The following is a 20810-nucleotide window of genomic DNA, read 5'->3' as shown; positions in this document are numbered from 1 at the left end:
GGGGTGGGGTGGGGGGTAGGGGGGTGGGGTGGGGGGTAGGGGGGTGGGGTGGGGTGGGGGGTAGGGGGGTGGGGTGGGGGGTAGGGGGGTGCGGGGATGGGTGGGGGGGTGGCTGGGGCTGTAGGGGGTGCGGGGATGGGGGGGTAGGGGTGGTGGGGGTAGGGGTGGTGGGGGTAGGGGTGGTGGGGGTAGGGGTGGTGGGGGTAGGGATGGTGGGGGTAGGGGTGGTGGGGGTGGGGGTGGGGGTAGGGGTGGTGGGGGTAGGGGTGGTGGGGGTAGGGGTGGTGGGGGGAGGGGTGGGGGGAGGGGTGGTGGGGTTGGGGTGTGGGTAGGGGTGGTGGGGGTAGGGGTGGTGGGGGTAGGGGTGGTGGTGGGGGTAGGGGTGGTGGTGGGGGTAGGGGTGGTGGTGGGGGTAGGGGTGGTGGTGGGGGTAGGGGTGGTGGTGGGGGTAGGGGTGGTGGTGGGGGTAGGTGTGGTGGCGGGGAGGGGGGGGTTGTGGGTGTTGTGGGGGTGGTGGGGGGTATGGGGGTAGGGGGCTGGGAGGGTAGGGGGGGCGGGGGTGGGCAGGGGGGGTGGGTGGGGGGGTAGGGGGGTGGGGGTCGGTGGGTAGGGGGGGCGGGGGTGGGTGGGTAGGGGGGTGGGTGGGGGGTGGTGGGGGTGGGTGGGTAGGGGTCGGGCTGTAGGGGGTGCGGGGATGGGTGGGGGGGTGGATGTGGGGCTAGGGGGGTAGGGGTGGGGATGTAGGGGGTGCGGGGGTGTTGCAGGGGTGGGTGGGGGGGGTGAGTGTGGGGTGTAGGGATGCGAGGGTGGGGAGTGGGGATTAGGGGTGGTGGGGCAAGGGTGGGGGGGTTAGGGGTAGGGGGTTGGGGAGTGGGGGGGTTAGGGGTGGTGGGGGTGTTAGGGGAGGGGGGTTAGGGGTGGTGGGTGGGTGAGGGGTTGGGGGGCTAGGGGGGCGGGGGTTGGGGGGGCAAGGGATGAGGGGGTGGGGTTTAGGGGGTGGGAGTGGTTTGGGGAGTTGAGGGGGTGGTGGGGGGAGTTGAGGGGGTGGTGGGGGGAGTTGGGGAGTTGAGGGGGTGGTGGGGGGAGTTGAGGGGGTGGTGGGGGGAGTTGAGGGGGTGGTGGGGGGAGTTGAGGGAGTGAGGTTGGGGGGGTGTGTGAGGGTGGGGGGTTAGAGGGGGTGGGGGGGCGAGGGGTGGACATTGGGAGGGTTGTGGGGGTGGGGGTTTGAGGGGGTGGGGGGGCGAGGATAGGGGCGGGGGAGGATTTGGGATTCTGTGTTGTTGGGGTTCGGGATCTCGGTTTATTTGGAAGTCTCTGTTAGATTCAGGTGATGAGGAGTTCCTGGTCCGGTGGCAGCGAATGCGATTGGCCCGTGGTGGTAACCAAACACTGGCTCCGAACCTGCCTGAAAACCAAACCGTGGATGGTGAGTGGAGGGGGAGGGGGGGGGGGGGGGGGGGTGGGGGGCGAGTGGGAGGATGGGGAGATGAAGGGGTCACGGGATAGGGGGAGGGCAGTTTTTGGGGGCGTGTGTGCGCCCGGTGCTGCATTAAAAGCCTGCATCACTCTGTAAATCTTTTGAACTAAAGAAAAACTTGCGTTTCTATTGGAGCCTTTCACAAGCTCCGATCCTCTGGAAAAAAATTACAGCAACGGCCATACTCCTGAATTGTAGAAATCGCAGCAACGTTGGCACAGGGTCGGCACCGAGGGAGTGTCGGGGGGGGAGCGGTGGGGGGCGGGGGGGGGGAGCGGCGGGGGGGGGAGCGGGGGGGGGGAGCGGTGGGGTGTGGGGGGTCGGGGGCGGGGGGGTGTGGGGGGTCGGGGGCGGGGGGGGGGCTCGAGGGAGCACCGTGTTATAGATAGGCAAATTCATTTAAATTTCTGGTGTGTTGATTGGCTGTCATTATGCTGTTGATGTGGTTCAGCGCTTCAGAAAATTGATGATGATTCAATCAGGTGACTTCCACTCCTGGCGAGAAGCAGACACTGAGCACCGTGTAACCGCGCTCTGCCGTGCATCTGTACGGGTGCTGCCACGCCCGGGCCTGTGTGCATGGCGCTGCCATCTCTCTCCTGTCTCTCATTCTTTGCTGCAGAGGCGAGTGTTCGGCCCCACCTGTGGTTGATGGTGAATCCCAGGCTGGTGTGTGCCATTCGCTACCCAGAGCAGGAACCGTGGAGGGCACTGCCACACAAGACCCTCAACAAAGACTACCCCGTTGGCCAGGGCCAATCCTCCTCTCCCATTTGCTCTGAGGTTTGTGCCCTCTTTCCTGTTTATTATTTCGTTGGCTGGCGTTGTGGTTAGTCTGCAAGGCCGCCAGATTCTGTTCTGGAAATCCTGTTCTCCCAGCTCCTAGAGTTGCCCTTCTGAGTTTGTCCAACTGCAAAGTCTTGCATTTCTATAGCACCTTTCATAATCTCAACCACTCCCCATGGGAGCGAGTCCCACATTCTCCCCCACTCCCCGCGGGAGCGAGTCCCACATTCTCCCCCACTCCCCGCGGGAGCGAGTCCCACATTCTCCCCCACTCCCCGCGGGAGCGAGTCCCACATTCTCCCCCACTCCCCGCGGGAGCGTGTCCCACATTCTCCCCCACTCCCCGCGGGAGCGAGTCCCACATTCTCCCCCACTCCCCGCGGGAGCGAGTCCCACATTCTCCCCCACTCCCCGCGGGAGCGAGTCCCACATTCTCCCCCACTCCCCGCGGGAGCGAGTCCCACATTCTCCCCCACTCTTTGCGTAAAGATGTTTCTCCTGAATTCCTCATTGGGTTAATTAGTAACTATTTTATATTCATGGTCCCCTAGTTTTGGGCTCCCTCACAAGGGGAAGCATCTCTATATCTTTTTATCTACGCTATTGAAACCGTTCATAATAAAGAACAGAAACAGGCCCTTCAGCCCTCCAAGCCTGCACCGACCATGCTGCCCGACTGAACTAAAACCCCCCATCCTTCCGGGGACCATATCCCTCTATTCCCATCCTATTCATGTATTTGTCCAGACGCCCCTTAAAACTCAGTACCGTATCCGCTTCCACTACCTCCCCCGGCAGCGAGTTCCAGGCACCCACCACTCTCTGTGTAAAAAATCTGCCTCGTACATCTCCTTTAAACCTTGCCCCTTGCCCCTCGCACCTTAAACCTGTGCCCCCTAGTAATTGACTCTTCCACCCTGGGAAAAAGCTTCTGACTATCCACTCTGTCCGTGCCCCTCATAATCTTGTAGACTTCTATCAGGTCACCCCTCAACCTCTGTTGTTCCAGTGAGAACAAACCAAGTTTCTCCAACCTCTCCTCATAGCTAATACCCTCCATACCAGGCAACATCCTGGTAAATCTTTTCTGTACCCTCTCCAAAGCCTCCACATCCTTCTGGTAGTGTGGCGATCAGAATTGAACACTATATTCCAAGTGCGGCCTAACTAAGGTTCTATAAAGCAGCAACATGACTTGCCAATTTTTAAACTCAATGCCCCGGCCGATGATGGCAAGCATGCCGTATGCCTTCTTGACTACCTTCTCCACCTGCATTGCCACTTTCAGTGACCTGTGTACCTGTACACCCAGATCCCTTTGCCTATCAATATTCTTAAGGGTTCTGCCATTTACTGTATATTTCCTATCCGTATTAGACCTTCCAAAGTGCATTACCTCACATTAACTCATCAGGATAATTTCGAGAATACCAATGTCAGGGAAAACAACAACTTGATATTGTATGGAGAGAGGGTGCTGATTGGCTGGCAAGTGATTGGTAGGGATGTTGCTGTAGAGAATGCACCAATTGATGGTGACTGACAGTTAACTGCCAAGCATTGTTCAAAATTTAAACCAAATGTCCTCTCAGCAAGTTTTCTCCGCACTAAGGAAGGATTAACCCTGCCATAACCACACCCCCACCCTCCCAAGCTGGTTAGAAAGGTCATTGTGAGTGAGCATCTTTTAGACTGAAGGGTCAGTGTGAGTCAATGTGTGGATCACATGCTGAATGAGCCACTTTGTCAGAATCGCTGTGTGTGCAATTTATGTTCCTCTTCTGCAGGTCCCGGCGGAGGAATCCTGTTTGCTGCCAGATTCCGGGATGATGGTTTCTAATCCAGCAGAAAGACTGAATGTTAACTTCACCCCTAACAAGTGGTTACAGCCAGCTGCTAGTTACTTCATTCTGACTGCCCTGGTGATGAGAAGCAGTCTCACCCACAGTCTGACCGTGCAAGAAATCTACAGCTACATATGGTAATCGTCAATGTCTGCATTCGCCGAATGGTGAAGGACAGGCCACTTGCTAATTTCATCATTTGAGTTGAGCACAGAACGCTGTGACAGTAAGTCCATAAAGCTCATTTTGGGATGATGGATGATGGAACTATGATCCCAGCGTCTGGGGTGGGGGTTTGGGAACAGGTGGCTACAATAATGGATATTGTCACTGCACTAGTAATCCAGAGATCCAGCGTAATGTTTTGGGGAACCGGGTTCGAATTCCACCACAGATGGTGAAATATGAATTCAGTGACAAAATTCTGGAAATAAATGTCTAATATTGACCCATCCGGTTCATTAATGCCCTTCAGGGAAGGAAATCTGCCATCCTTACCCAGTCTGGCCTACATGTGACTCCAGATCTATGTGAGGCTTAACTAGCTAGCCTCTAAAATGTCCACATTGGACACCACAAGGTGTAGAATGTGGTCTGGATGGGAGAATTTCAATCTCCATCCCCAAAAGTGGCTCAGTAGCAGCACCATAAGCCCCGTCGGCCGGGTCCTAAAGGTCATCGCTGCTAGCCCAGGTCTGGGCAGCTGGTGAAGGAACCGACAAGAGAGAAAAACATACTTGACATCAACTTCACCAGCCTACTTGCCGCACACGCATCTGTCCATGACAGTATCTGTGGGAGTAACCACTGCACAGTCCTTGTGGAGACAAAATCCCATCTTCACGTTGAGGATACCCTCCATTGTGTTGTGTGGCACTACCACTGTACTAAATGGGATAGACTTCAAACAAATCTGGCAGTTTAAGACTGGGAATCCATGAGGCGCTGTGGGCCATCAAACAGCAGCACAATCTGTAACCTCAGATCCCCCACCCGACCATTAACACCTGGTCAGGGGATCAACCCTGGTTCAATGGAGAGTGCAGGAGGGCATGCTGGGAGCAGCACCAGGCATACCTAAAAATGAGGGGTAAACCTGGTGAAGCTACAACACAGGAATACCTCAGTGTCAAACAGCACAAGCAGCAAGCAATTCCACAGCTCTGCAGCCCTGCCGTATCCAGCCGTGGATGGTGGTGGCCAATTAAACAACTCGCTGCAGGAGGAAGTTCCGCGAATATCCCATCCTCAGTGATGGTGGAGCCCAGTAATCGGTGCAAAATCTGATGCTGAAACAATTCACAAAAATCTTCAGCCGAACCTGCCGAGTGGACCCTCGATCTCCTCTTCTCCGGAGATCCCCAGCATCACAGACGGCAGTCTTCATCCAATGTGATTTGCTCCATGTGTGTAGGGTGGCACAGTGGTTAGCACTGCTGCCTCACAGCACCTTGGACCCGGGTTCAATTCCCGGCTTGGGTGTCTGTGTAGAGTTTGCACGTTCTCCCCGTGTCTGCGTGGGTTTCCTCCGGGTGCTCCGGTTTCCTCCCACAGACATGTTGGTTACGTGGATTGGCCATGCTGAATTCTCCCTCAGTGTACCCGAGCAGGCGCTGCAGTGTGGCGACTAGGGGATTTCACAGTAACTTCATTGCAGTGTTAATGTAAGCCTACTCGTGACACTAATAAATAAATTTGATAAATAAACTTTATATCAAGAAACGGCTGGAGGCACTGGAGACTGCAGTGGTACGGGGCCCTGACATTGTCCCAGCAATAGTACTGAAGCTGGGATCCAGACCCTTGCTGAGCTCCTCGCCAAGCTGTTCCAGTACAGCTACAGCACTGGCATCGACCCGACAATGTGGAAAATTGCCCTGGTACGTCTTCTACAGAAGAAACAAGACAATTACCACGCCGTCAGTGCACTCTCGATCATCACTGCTATCGGGGTGAGCTCCTTTCTTGAACCCGCTGCAGTCCGTGTGGTGTAGGTACACCCACAGTGCTGTTAGGGAGGGAGTTCCAGGATTTTGATCCATTGACAGTGAAGGAACGGTGATATATTTCCAAGTCAGGATGGTGAGTGACTTGGAGGGGAACCTCTAGATGTGGTGTTCCCAGGTATCTGCTGCTTTTGTCCTTCTAGATGGTCATGGGTTTGGAAGGTGCTGCCTAAGGAGCCCTGGTGAGTTGCTACAGGGCATCTTGTAGATGGTACACGCGGTTGTGTCGGTGGGGGAGGGAGTGGATGGCACCCCAACCACAAACAATCACTCAGGCTGCTTTATCCTCCAGGGTAGTTAGAGATGGGCAATAAATGGTGGCCTAGCTCACATCCTGTCAACGAATAAAGTGATATAGTTTAACATCTTGCTCTGCATCTAAAGCCATCATTGTGTGTCCGAACCCACCTGTGACAATGGTGCTTGATTCAGAGGCTGCACATTCCCTTCCTATCGGATTTGTCTCTTTGCAAAGCTCGAGGTAGCGGCATGTTGTCAGGACCAAGTCTCAGATCCAGGTTACTGAGCCTGGGCTAAACCCATTCTGTCCATCAGAATCCAGCTTCAGTCTTTAAGTGACAACTGGAGTCGGCTTCCACCGATTAATGGAATATTCTGAACTCTCTTTCTGCAGTGAGCATTTTCCATATTTCCTAACTGCCCCAAAGGGTTGGAAGAATGGAATCCGTCGCAACCTCTGCTTTAACAGGAACTTTAAGATGGTGACAGTGAAGGGACCCAACCCTGGCCAGCAGCTCTGGAGCCTGACCTCCGAGGGAAGAGTTCGCCTGAGGGAAGATCTGAAATTCCTGTCCAAACAGGCCCTGAACCAAATCAAATCCAGCATGGTGACCCCAGGTAAAGACCATCGCAGGAGCTGGAAAAGGACACGGATTCGGGGAGGAGGGAGGGGCAGAACTCGGGGCACCAAGGGGCTTGTGAGGCCCATTGTGTCTGTCACTTCACTCTGGGTGGGGGGGGTGGTTGGGGGGGAGGTGTGTGTGTGTGTGTGTGTGTGTGGGGGGGGGGGGTGTGTTGTGGGGGGGAGGGGTTGAGCGATGTGGCTGCCCAAGTTACCAGAATTGGATGATCACTGGTATTGTGGAGATGTGGTGTGCGGGGTAGAGGTACCAGAGGTGTGTGCGGAGGTGCCAAGGATTAGGGGGAAGGGCGGGGGGGGGGGGAGCACCGAGTGGGGGGGCAGAGCCAAGGGGTGGGGGGAAGGGCAGAGGGGGCACTGAGTGGGGGCAGAGACACGGGGGTTTGAAAACAGGAGGGGTTGCTGGGCTGGAACGTTCTGAGCTCTGGAGTACTGCGTGAAGAGGCAGTTCATCATCTGTCTGTGTTTGGCTGTTATCAGGACTGTGCAGAGGCAGCGAGAGGCACTGCTCCTTATCAGTTTATCTTAACATTTCAGGGGAATGTCTAACGGATCTCTTTTATATTCCTGATACAGAATTGCTTCTCCAGTCTTCAGCGGATTAACTATTCCGGATGAGTTTGTGCCTCGTTCCTATCTGACGGACAGCTGAAGATATTTATTACCTCCCTGCTGCCACGGTGTTTCTGTAACTCTCAGTAACTGACCCAGTCTCCACCTTGTACAATCTCCCCTTCATTGCGTCTTATTCTGGACCCACCTGGAGAAGCTGATACAAGGGGGGTTCATCTTCCAGACCCCATCCCATTGTTCCTCTTGCTCCTGTTTAATGTTTGCAACAAGATACTGAAATGATTTAGTTTTGTTTATAGGGGGTCTGGAGAATAAGGGAGGGATCTCTGTTTATAGAATCCTCTGGCAGTGTTGGTGTTCCAAGCCTTTCCCTAACATTGCAACACTGCAGCCAGTGTTCAAGGTTCAGCAGATTAATGAAATCAGGGAAAATTCCAGTAGCCCAGTTTTCCGGATCCAATGTGATCTTGTTAGTTGCCCATCTCCCTCTCATTGGGCCCTAGTTGGGAAGCAGATATGGAGGCAGTTTGGGTTTGCATTGAGGCTGCTTCCTTCATTCAGGAATAATATGTCCTGTTGTCACTGATATGGATTTTTTGCTGATTTCCTTGTTGTTCCTGTTGCATTTTCAGAGATTGTAGATGTTTTGCGGTTCGATTTTTCAGCACCAGAATCTTGCAGTTCCTCAGGCAGGATCTAGAGGCATTGTTCCAAATGGCCCCCTTCATCCTTCACCAAACATCACTCCAAATACCGCCTGTGAATCGGGGATCTTACACTCCGAGTCGGTTGGAGAGTTGCCCTTTGCCAATGAGAGGAAAGACTGGATCTGCTGAGGTGTCTCCTTGTCTCTGTCCTGTCTCTCTGGGAGCGAGGGGCCATCACTCAGCAGTTACTCTCTCTGTCCTCTTTGTAAATTCCTGTAAAATGTGTTAATTTATGATGGATCTCTCCAGCCTGGCTGAAAATAAAATTCACATTGACCAGAAGCCGTTCTGTTTTGAATCACCCGAGGGAGTGCGGAGGAGGATGGACTGGGTGGATGGGCCGAATGGTCTGAAACAGGTGCCAAAGTCTTGCAGCTGTTCACGCCAGCGGGATCATAGGGTCCGGCCGCTGGTGCACCCCTCGCACAGCCCTCTGCCTCGCACAGCTTGTCCCCTCTCGCCCATCCCCTTGCACAGCGCCCTCGCCCCCCCACCACAGACCTCCCAGTGGGTAAGGGGTGCATTCCACAGGAACCCCCATTGATAATATCAGCATCTTCAGATCCCGCAGCCAGTGATCAGCAAACCCATCTCCCACTGCCTCAAAATACACTACAGAGGGGGGAGGTAAATCCCACCCCAAGGCTGAGAAATCTTCTGGTGGGGCACCAATAGCCGCTCCACATCACGGGACTCTCTCAAACAGCAATATGATGATGACTAAATAGTTCAGTTTTGTGATGCTATTCGAGGGATAAATATTTACTGTGGAGAAATCTCCCCTTTCAATGTTAAACCAGGAAATCTTACGTCCAAATAACATCTCATTTGAAAAAGCTCCTCTGACAGTGCAGCACTCCCTCAGTGCTGACCCTCTGACAGTGCAGCACTCCCTCAGTACTGACCCTCTGACAGTGCAGCACTCCCTCAGTACTGACCCTCTGACCGTGCGGCATTCCCTCAGTACTGACCCTCTGACAGTGCGGCACTCCCTCAGCACTGACCCTCTGACAGTGCGGCACTCCCTCAGCACTGACCCTCTGACTGTGCGGCACTCCTTCAGTACTGACCCTCTGACAGTGCGGCACTCCCTCAGTACTGACCCTCTGACAGTGCGGCGCTCCCTCAGTACTGACCCTCTGACAGTGCGGCACTGCCTCAGTCCTGACCCTCTGACAGTGCGGCACTCCCTCAGTACTGACCCTCTGACAGTGCGGCACTCCCTCAGTACTGACCCTCTGACAGTGCGGCACGCCCTCAGTACTGACCCTCTGACAGTGCGGCACTCCCTCAGCACTGACCCTCTAACAGTGCGGCACTCCCTCAGCACTGACCCTCTGACAGTGCGGCACTCCCTCAGTACTGACCCTCTGACAGTGCGGCACTCCCTCAGTACTGACCCTCTGACAGTGCGGCACTCCCTCAGTACTGACCCTCTGACAGTGCGACACTGCCTCAGTACTGACCCTCTGACAGTGCGGCACTCCCTCAGCACTGACCCTCTGACTGTGCGGCACTCCCTCAGTACTGACCCTCTGACAGTGCGGCACGCCCTCAGTACTGACCCTCTGACAGTGCGGCACTCCCTCAGCACTGACCCTCTAACAGTGCGGCACTCCCTCAGCACTGACCTTCTGACTGTGCGGCACTCCCTCAGTACTGACCCTCTGACAGTGCGGCACTCCCTCAGTACTGACCCTCTAACAGTGCGGCACTCCCTCAGTACTGACCCTCTGACTGTGCGGCACTCCCTCAGTACTGACCCTCTGACAGTGCAGCACTGCCTCAGTCCTGACCCTCTGACAGTGCGGCACTCCCTCAGTACTGACCCTCTGACAGTACATCCTGAATTTTGCATCTGATTGCCTAAAGTGGGACTCGAATGCCCCAACATCTGGCTCCAAAGTGAGCGAGCGACTCCCGGGTTGTCTGGCTCTGAGCTTTCTGTCTCCCTCAGAGTTGTTGTGAAGCCAGGATGTGATCCAGTTGACACTGGGAACTTTCCATTCCCGGTGAGTGATTAAATAAATGTTAATGAGAGTTTCTCTGGGACTGTGAATCTTCACAATCAGACCCACTGCTGATTCGCTGGCCCAGGTGCTGTAACATTGCCTCTGGGAACCATCAGCTTTGCTGCCAAGCACTTGGACCTGCTCAGAATGTCGTTAAGTGTGTAAGGTGCTTTGCTAAATTAGTCGCAAGTCTTATCGGATCCAATTAGAGAGTTATAAACAACACATTATACACCACACGAGGGGCTGGTAGCCACAGGCTGATTTTCTGCCACATTCTCAATGCCATTGGAGAGATTATTAATGTCATCACCCAACTCAGTGACCTATTATAGGGACGCTGTTAGTGTGTAAAGGTGATATCGTCCCAGAGGGAGAATCATTGCCCACGTGTCTGTTCTGAGAGAAGTTTCTGCAAAGTCAGGGTTTGTTTTGAGGGGAAAATGTGAGACACAGTGGAGTTTAATTGTTCTGGTGATGAGGTTGCGCAGATAGTTCCTGTGGGGAAAGATTCAAGTTAATGCGGGAACAGTCCATTCAGCACAAATAGTCCAGGCCAGTGTTTGTTCCCACAGCAGTCCCCTTGACATCTCACCCGAACAGCTTCATCTTTCTGTTCCTTCCTCTCTCAGGTTTATCCAGTTTCCCCAAACAATTTGGCCCTTCTTGTCTGTGCGGAACCATTTTTTGCCTAGTCCCACTGACCTGCACTTGGACCATATCCCTCCACACCCCCCTCATCCATGAACCTGTCCAAGTTTTTCTTAAATGTTAAAAGTTACCACTTTATCCGGCAGCTCATTCCACACTCCCACCACTCTCTGCGTGAAGAAGCCCCCCATAATATTCCCTTTAAACTTTTCTCCTTTCACCCTTAACCCATGCCCTCTGGTTTTTTTCTCCCCTCGCCTCAGTGAAGAGATACTAACAAACCCCTGTGGGCTGCAGAGATCAGATTTAAAGAGAAATGTTCTGATCACTCCACACACTCGGTGTTTGTGAGTCCCACATTCTGGGTAAAGAATTCCCTTTGGATTAATTAGTGCCTGTTTTATATTTATGGCCACTCTTTCTGGTCTTCTGCACAATTGGAAATGTCCCTTTCCCAATCTATCTTATTAAATCTGTCCATAATCTTAATAAGACCGTAAGAAATAGGAGCAGGAGTAGGCCATTCGGCCCCTTGAGCCTGCTCCGCCATTCAATAGGATCACAATCCTGTCCTTTCATAGAAATCATAGAAACCCTACAGTGCAGAAGGAGGCCATTCGGCCCATCGAGTCTGCACCGACCACAATCCCACCCAGGCCCCACCCCCACACATTTACCCACTAATCCCTCTAACCTACGCACCCCAGGACTCTAAGGGGCAATTTTTAACCTGGCCAATCAACCTAACCCGCACATCTTTGGACTGTGGGAGGAAACCGGAGCACCCGGAGGAAACCCACGCAGACACGAGGAGAATGTGCAAACTCCACACAGACAGTGACCCAAGCCGGGAATCGAACCCGGGACCCTGGAGCTGTGAAGCAGCAGTGCTAACCACTGGGGGGGGGGGGGCCGGGACACACACACACACACACACACACACACACACACACGATCATACCAAAAAAATTCTAAGTGCCAAATGAGCGTGAAAATGGGAGAGAATCGTGACCATTTTTGGATGAACTCCCATACGCTATCCTTATGGTAGTTAGTAAAAAGTGATCCTAAATGTGATTCCAGCCAGTAGGGGGAGTGGATGGAATCTAAATCTGCTGGCTGCTGACTGCTAGAGGGCGCTATTGCCATGCGCCTGAGCTCTCAATGCACTGTGTACAAGAGAATCTGTCACTGCCCCCCCCCGACATCGCACTCTGACCCCCCGATAGCCCCACCGATTGCGCCCCCCCCTTGATAGCTGCCCCAAGTTTTGACTCCCCAGACAATCACCCCTCTCAGCTGAACGCTGCCCCCATTCACCAGCCCCTGACCAATCACTGGCCTGGTGATCCCTGATGTGGAGTATGCAGCTCCCCACACACCCTGCCTCCCCTTCAAACACTGCCCCCACAGGCCCCACCCCCCTTTAGGCCCCACCCCTCCCCTTAGGCCCTGCCCCTTTGCATTGCCCGGTGCCCAGTGGGCAGTGCCAGGGTGCCAGGCTGGCACTATCCGAGGGGCACTGCCTGCCCATGTACTCAACCACCCAGGAGGCCTCAATAGCCTCCAGTCCCACCGGCGAGACCCTCGTTGGTGGGGGAGCCATACGTGATCCTCGCTGGTGAGGACTGCCACCACAAGGCAAATGAACCCGGATGATTGCATCACAGGCTCACTTATTAAAATTAGATAATATATATTTAAATCAGCCTCGCGCCCTTCCCGAGTGCCCAGATAATCACTTCTCTCGACTCCTCCCACCCCTCGGGGTCGGTAACATCGCAAGAGGCGAGGAATTGGGCGTGAATCCGCTTTTCCACCTCTCTCGTGATCTTACGAGCTCGCCACGCCGATCGACCAGCCAGCCAGTAGTGTTGCCCCTGTCTTTTACAAATCCTCACTCTCACAGTCCATTGGTTGGTGAGCCGGTAAGACCGGGCGAGAGGCGAAAATTTGGGTTCATGCCCGGTTTCTCACCTCTCGTGATGTCACCGGCCCCGTTCCGCCGGCACAATCAGCCTCGGGCCTGGGAGGGGCACAAGACTGATTTAAATATTCATCCGTTAATTGAAATATAATTAGCGAGTCTTGGACGCAATCCTCCGGGCTCATTTGTCCTTATCTGCTCGCCGGTGGAGGTGCCCCCAGGAATCACGCATAGTCCCCGACCCAGCCTCTGGGTTTCTCCGATCTCCAGTCTCCCTGTCGCTATAAATAGTTCACTGGCTTCTTTTAGCAACTATCTGCCTGATGCAGAACCAATGACCACCCCCCCCCTCCCCTGCCCCCCCTCTTCCCCCCCCCCCCCCCCCCACCCCACCCCACCCTGCCAACTTCTCTGTTCTCCAAGACTTTTTCAAGCCGCAGCACATTGGAGCCTAATAACTCCCAGGGCATGAACTGCAAACCACACAAGATCCAAACTGTAAACACACAGATACATTGAAACCAGAGAATCTCCACCCATCTCCATGACGACATAGACTTTCAGAATTCACTGAATGTTTTGAACCAATATTAGCTCAACTCCCGAAATGTAACATCTCTCTGGACTGTATTTCTTTGTCAGGGTTTTTCACATCTCCAGCCCTCCAGACTACGCCAGCCAACCTGCTGTTTCAGAGTTTTACTTTTCTAGCTGTGAGCTGAGCCAACGTGACTCCCACCTTTGAAACGCAGCAGACTCCAAGTTGCATCATCAGCATTTCTCACATTTAAACTTCAATCTTCCTAGAAATAAACAGCACCTTTAAAATATTAACACCAACCTGTGGACTAGATATTCACACACAGATTTCCAAATGACGGAGCACTTGTAACAAGCTCAGGAGAAAGATTACAAAAACAAGTAGACAGGCTGCTAACAGCAGGTATGAACTTTGGAATGAAAGAGAACATTGAGAAAAGCAAAGTGATGCAAATCTCAAAACCAGCGAGAAATATTCATATATTCATAGAGATCCGGGAACCAGAACAGGTGCATGAATTCAAGTACGTAGAAAGTATCATATCTGCAGGATGAAACAGAGACATCAGAACAAGGATAGCAATGGGGGAGGCTGCAGTCTATCAGGCGAGACTGTTATTATCCAGAAAGCTAAATAACCAACTCAAGGAGAGACTTGTGCAGAGTTTGATTTGAAATGTTGTTTTGTGTGGGTGTGAGTTATGGAAGGAGACCAACTTGCTCGACAGTTGGCAGACTGTGGCATGGTGATAATGTCACTGGGCTGGTAATCCAGAGGGCAAGTGAACTGATGGGAGACATGGGTTAAAATCCCATCACGGCAGCCCATGGAATTTAAATTCAATCAATAATTCTGAGGTGGCGCAGTGGTTAGCACTGCTGCCTCGCAGCGCCAGGGACCCGGGTTCGATTCCAGCCTCGGGTCACTGTCTGGGTGGAGTTTGCACATTCTCCCCGTGTCTGCGTGGGTTTCCTCCGGGTGCTCCGGTTTCCTCCCACACTGCAAAGATGTGCGGGTTAGGTTGATTGGCCGTGCTAAATTGACCCTAGTGTCAGGGGGACTAGCAGGGTAAATACGTAGGGTTACGGGGATGGGGCCTGGATGGGATTGTTGTTGGTGCAGACTCGATGGGCTGAATGGCCTCTTTCTGCACTGCACGTCTTCTGTGATTCATTTGGAGGGGAAAGTTTCAGCTGGAGAGAAAAAGTGACGAATGATGATGTGCAGAGGAGCGTGAATAAAGAAAGACATTTGTTGAACGTAACTAGGAAAGGTCAGAGGCCGGGATTTTCTGGGAATTGAGTGGCTGTCGCTCACCTGAACTCATGAAGTCATTAGGGGTGGACCTTCCAACCTCGCTCGCCCCAAAACCCAAAATCCCGCCCAAGGCCAATGAATCTTTGTATGGTCCGTCCCCTTCCTGCCAAGATTCCCGTGGTAGGCGGGACAGGAAAATTCCCACCATAGGGTCACAGAGAGCAGTAAAGGCCCTTCAGCCCATCGAGTCTGCACTAACAATATCTAACACTAAAGGTGCGCTAATCCCATTTTCCTGCACTTGTCCTATATCCTTGAATATTAGGATATTTCAAATGCTCATCCAAATACTTTTTGAAGGTTGTAAGGTTTCTGGCCTCTACTACCTTCCCAGGCAGAGCGTTCCAGATTTTTCTCAAATCCCCTCTGGATCTCCTGCCCCTTTCCTGAACGTGTGTGTAATTATGCGAGAAGTTGTTGCTCATTGAAAGAGTAATTGAGTCCATTCAGAATTGATTCTAATTTTACGTGGTCTGTGCATGATTACCCTCGGCGCATGGGCCCATCAGCCAGGCGACATTCACGTTCTTCACCAATCTCAATCTGGGATAAAATGTCCGGGATGAAACAAAATAAAGGAAATGTTAGCGGGATGGGGAATCAGGTGTTATTTTACCAGTTGCCTGCATCATAAAGAGTTTGCAGCCTTTCTTTGGGCAAATGTCATTGGAAGAATACTGCAGCTCCCTAAGGTAACTGCCAGCCTTTCAGTTAGCCCATTGGAAATGCCACCTGCATTTCCCTCCACGCCTGCCCTCTTCCTGCTGTCCCTGTCAGTGCACAGCCTTCCAGAGTACACCTTTCTCCCTAGCTGGTCATTCACTGGCCAGAAAACCTCAGGCCGGGCAGTCTGGGTTAGGGCATCGCTAAGGAGGACACAAATAACCTTCCAGAAATACTCGGGGACAGAGGATTTAGCGTGAAGAAGGAACCAAAGGAAATCCTTATTAGTCAGGAAATTGTATTGGGGAAATTTCTGGGATTAAAACCCAATAAATCCTCCTAGCCTGAAGCTCTGCTTCCCAGAGTACTCCAAGGAAGTGGCCCAAGAAATAGTGGATACATTGGTGATCATTTTTCAGCAGTCTATAGACTCTGGAAGAGTTCCAGTAGATTGGAGGATAACTAATGTAACCCCATTTTTAAAAAATGGAGAGCAAGAGAAAACAGGGAATTATAGACCGGTTAACCTGACATTGGTGGTGGGGAAAATGCTGGAGGCAATTATTAAGAATGTAATATCTGAGCATTTGGAAAGCAGTGACAGGATTGGTCCAAGTCAGCATGGACTCACTAAAGGGAAATCGTGCTTGACAAATCTTCTGGACGTTTTTGAGGATGTGACCAGTAGAGTGGACAAGGGTGAACCAGTGGATGTTGTATATCTGGATTTTAAAAGGCTTTTGACAATGTCCCACGTAAGAGATTAGTGAGCAAGATTAAAGCTCATGGTATTAGGGGTAATATATTGATGTGGATAGAGAACTGGTTGGCAGATAGGAAGCAGAGAGTGGGAATAAACAGGTCCTTTTCAGAGTGGCAGGCAGTGACTAGTGAGTATTGCAGGGTTCAGTGCTGGGACCCCAGCTATTCACAGTATACATTAATGATTTGGACAAAGGAACTGAATGCAATATCTGCAAATTTGCAGATGACACTAAGCTGGATGGCAGTGTGTGCCGTGGGGAGGATGATAAGAGGCTGCAGGGTGACTTGGGCAGGCTGGCTGAGTGGGCAAATACTTGGCAAATGCAATATAATGTAGATAAATGTGAGGTTATCCACTTTGGTGGCAAAAACAGGAAGGAAGATTATTATCTGAATGGTAGCAGTTTAGGAAAAGGGGAAGTGCAATGTGACCTGGGTGTCATGCGGAACAGTTGCTGAAGGTTGGCATGCAGTTACAACAGGTGGTGAGGAAAGCTGACGGCAAGCTGCCCTTCATAGCAAGATGATTTGGGTAAAGAAGTAAGGATGTCATGCTGCAGATGTACAGGGCCTTGGTGAGGTCACACTTTGAGTATTGTGTGCAGTTTTGGTCTCCTAGTCTGAGGAAGGACATTCTTGCTATTGAGGGAGTCCAGCGAAGGTTCACCAGACTGATTCCTGGAATGGCAGGACTGACATATGAAGAGAGACTGGATCGACTGGGCTTGTACTCGCTGGAATTTAGAAGAATGAGAGGGGATCTCATAGAAACATATAAAATCCTGATGGGACTGGACCGGCTGGATGTAGGAAGAATGTTCCCGATGTTGTTGAAGTGCAGAACTAGGGGGTCATAATCTAAGAATAAGGCGTAAGCCATTCAGGACTGAGATGAGGAAGATCTTCTTCACTCAGAGTGTTGTGAACCTGTGGAATTCTCTACCACAGAAAGCTGTTGGGATCAGTTCGTTAGATATGTTCAAGAGGGAGCTGGACGTGGCCCTTGTGGCTAAAGGGATCAAGGGGTACGGAGAGAAAGCGGGGGTGGGATGCTGAAAGTAAAAGATCAGCCGTGATCATACTGAATGATGTTGCAGGCTCGAAGGGCTGAATGGCCTCCTCCTGCACCTATTTTCTATGTTTCTATATTGTAGGAGGAAATTAATTTGTCACAGATCCCAATGGGGGGAGTGGGGGAGGTGGGGGGTGGGGGGGGGGGGGGGGGGGTGTGGGAGCAGAGATTTCGAGGAAAAGTTGGAAATGGAAGGAAGAGAATGTCAAAAAAGAAAACGCTGGAAAATCTCAGCAGGTCAGACAGCATCTGTGGGGAAAGAATTGGCCTTCAGGGTTAAATTCCATCTGCCATTTATCCGCCCATTTGACCATCTCGTCTATATCTTCCTGTAGCCCAAGACACTCAACCTCAGTGTTAACCACCCGGCCTATCCTTGTGTCATCGGCAAACTTACTGATCCCACCCCCCAACATAGTCATCTATGTCATTTATATAAATAACGAACAATAGGGGGTCCAGCACGGATCCCTGTGGTCACTGCTCACTGGCCTCCAGTCACTGAAGCAGCCGTCTGTCACCACCCTCTGTCTCCAACGCTAACCCAATTCTGAATCCACCTTATCAGATCACCCTGTATCCCATGTGCATGAACCTTCTTAATAAGTCTACCGGGAGAGGCAAGTGAAAAAGACAACAGAAATGATTTCCAGGGATCATTGGAGAAGTTTCTGGGAGTAGGTGGCGATAGGGAGAAGTGGTGGAGATGTTTGAACAGAAGACGTAGGATCAGGTGATTCAACCCCTCGAGCCGGCTCTGCTATTCAGTCAGACCATTGGCTGATTTTCTACCTCAATTTCACTTTCCTGTTTGATCCCCAAATACTTTCATTTGTGTCCAAAAAACTACCACTCTAAATCTCAGAGATACTCAAAGAGTGAGTGTCCGCAGACACCTGGGGCAGAGAATTCCAAAGCTTTGATAAGCAGGTGAGATTGATCTCTCAGAGAGGTTGCCTGAACTTTCTCAAGGTCCTGTGAGTTTGTGTGTATTTGCCAGTGGACACCAGGTGGCACTGCAGGCTGTAATATGTAACCCGTATATGGCCATACTTTCCTTCTGTTTCTCCCAGAACTTTCCCAACAACTTAAAAACCAACAGTGGTGACACAGTTTCAAGGGGTTCAGGAGGAGGTTCACCTTTACATTCTACCGGGGATAGATATGGTGATAAATACCAATTATGCCCATATTCTGACAATAGCCTGGATTCTGACGACCAAACTGAAATCTACAACTGTTCCTGTAACTGATGCAGTTTCAGCTGAGGTTGTGGCTGGTTTGAGATTGTCCATCTCTTCAATTCAATCCCATCCATCGCTGAGGTTGAAGAGGTCTCTCCATAGAAACAAAACCTTCCTGAAACCCTGGTTTGGTTTCAGCTTTTTAGTTCATTTATTTATTAGTGTCACAAGTAGGCTTACATTAACACCGCAATGAAGCTACTGTGAAAATCCCCTAGTCGCCACACTCCGGCGCCTGTTCAGGTAACACTGAGGGAGAATTTAGCATGGCCAGTTCACCTAACCAGCACGTCTTTCGGACAGCGGGAGGAAACCGGAGCATCTGGAGGAAACCCACGCAGAACATGGAGACTCCACAGACAGTGACCCAATCCGGGAATCGAACCCGGATCCCTGGCACTGTGAGGCAGCAGTGCTAACCACTGTGCCACCGTGCCACTGGAGAATTGTGTCCAATTCTGGGCACCGTGCTTTAGGAAGCATGTGAGGGCTTCAGAGCCAGAGTGAAGAAAGATTCATGAGAGGCGTTCTAGCGATGAGGCGACACGGATTGGAGAGGTCGGGGCTGTTCCCCTTCAAGGAGAGAAGGCTGAGAGGAGATTTGAGAGAGGTGTTCAAAGTCATGAGACATCAGGACAGTGTTTATGGGGAAAGACTGTTGCCTCTGATGAAAGGATTGAGAAGGAGACAGACACAGATTTAATATCACTGGCAAAAGAAGCAAAGGCAACATGAGGAAAAGCATCTTCACACAGCGAGTGGGTTAACGCCTGGATTGTGCTGTCTGAGAGTGCGGTGGAGGCAGATTCAACCCAGGCTTGCAGAAGGGAATTGGATAATTATCTGAAGCGAGAGAGTTTTGAAGGAGTACAGGGGGGAAGGTGTGTGAGTGGGATGAGCTGATTTACTCAGAGAGTCAGCACAGACTCAGTGGGATGAATGGTCTCCCGACGTGTAACCGTTCTAAGGTTCTGTGATCGTAAAAATGAAAGGTGGGGGAAGTGTTTGAGATTAATGAAAGGGTTTAAAATGGTTTCAGCTGCTGGGAGACCCCAGCCTCGAGAATGATATATATAAGATGTAACAGGCGGGGCTTTCTGTGTGTGTGTGTGTGCCCGAAAGGTGAAGAGTGTCGATACATTTAAGGGAAAGCTGGATAAACAAATGAGGAAGACAGGAACAGGCGGATATTCTGAAATAGGGAGGAGGAAGTTAGTGCAAAGCACAGACACCAGGCTTGACCTGTGTAACTTGTTGCCAAGCTGTAAATATATTCAATCTATTGAAACATATAGAATATATAGAAACCCTACAGTGCAGAAAGAGGCCATTCGGCCCATCAAGTCTGCACCGACCACAATCCCACCCAAGCTCTACCCCCGTATCCCTACATATTTACCCGCTAATCCACACATCCCAGGACACTAAGGGGCAATTTTAGCATGGCCAATCAACCTAACCTGCACATCTTTGGACTGTGGGAGGAAACCGGAGCACCCGGAGGAAACCCACGCAGACACGAGGAGAATGTGCAAACTCCACACAGACAGTGACCCAAGCCGGAAATCGAACCTGGGTCCCTGGAGCTGTGAAGCAGCAGTGCTAACCACTGTGCTACCGTGCCAACTGTCAGTTGGTGATTATCTAGACTCTGTCATCTCCCTTGTCAATCTATCCTTCCCAGTTTTTTGATTATGATTACATTAAAGGTCATTCTGTAAATATGTAATGTTTATCCCAAGCAGGTTATCGTTAATTTTCTAAATGTTATTGCAGGAAAGTAAAATTCTGAACCTGCCCCGAGGCACTGAATGAATCAAAGGCAGTATCCCTCACCCTCGCCCAGCCTGGCTGCTGCTGTCCTTGAAACCTAATCAATCAGTTTATATGCAAACTCTGCTCCAGGCTTCAGAATAAATAAGGCAAACAACTTTTGAATATTTCAAATATCTACAGGGGCTCATCTTATTGTGAGAGAAACTCTCTTCAACAATGGATATGGGTGTTAGGATATGGATATAAGGACTACGGATCATGAACCCACTCAGGTCAACCTATAACACAGACTACGCTGAGAGACTTTGCCGTCGCACCTCTCTCACCCTCCTCAAATACCTCATACACCAGCTCTACAGCAAACGCCGCAGCCTGGAAACCGAGATAGAATCCATATTCTCAACTTGCGCTCAGGACGCAGACCAGCTGCGAAACTCTGCCAAGCAGACGAGACAAAGGAACTACACCATCTACATGCACACCAAGAACAGGAAACTTGAGAAACTCGGCATCACCACCAGCAGCAACCAAGCCTCCCCCGGTACCACAGTAGAAAACAGCACCACTGC

The 20810-nt window shown here is 51.6% G+C and overlaps 1 protein-coding gene across 1 annotated transcript; it reads left to right on the top strand.

Moving 5' to 3' along the window:
- The first annotated feature begins 1330 nt into the window (after positions 1–1330).
- foxr1 (forkhead box R1) lies at positions 1331–8562 on the top strand. The gene is made up of 5 exons (XM_078199211.1): positions 1331–1426; positions 2100–2260; positions 4051–4244; positions 6748–6971; positions 7570–8562. The coding sequence occupies exons 1-5, from the start codon at positions 1360–1362 to the stop codon at positions 7596–7598; spliced, it is 675 nt and encodes a 224-aa protein (XP_078055337.1). The 5' UTR covers positions 1331–1359; the 3' UTR covers positions 7599–8562.
- The last annotated feature ends 12248 nt before the right edge of the window (positions 8563–20810 follow it).

Source organism: Mustelus asterias, chromosome 27 (assembly GCF_964213995.1).
Source record: "Mustelus asterias chromosome 27, sMusAst1.hap1.1, whole genome shotgun sequence".
Lineage (NCBI taxonomy): Eukaryota > Metazoa > Chordata > Chondrichthyes > Carcharhiniformes > Triakidae > Mustelus > Mustelus asterias.
This window is presented reverse-complemented; position numbering and strand designations above follow the sequence as displayed.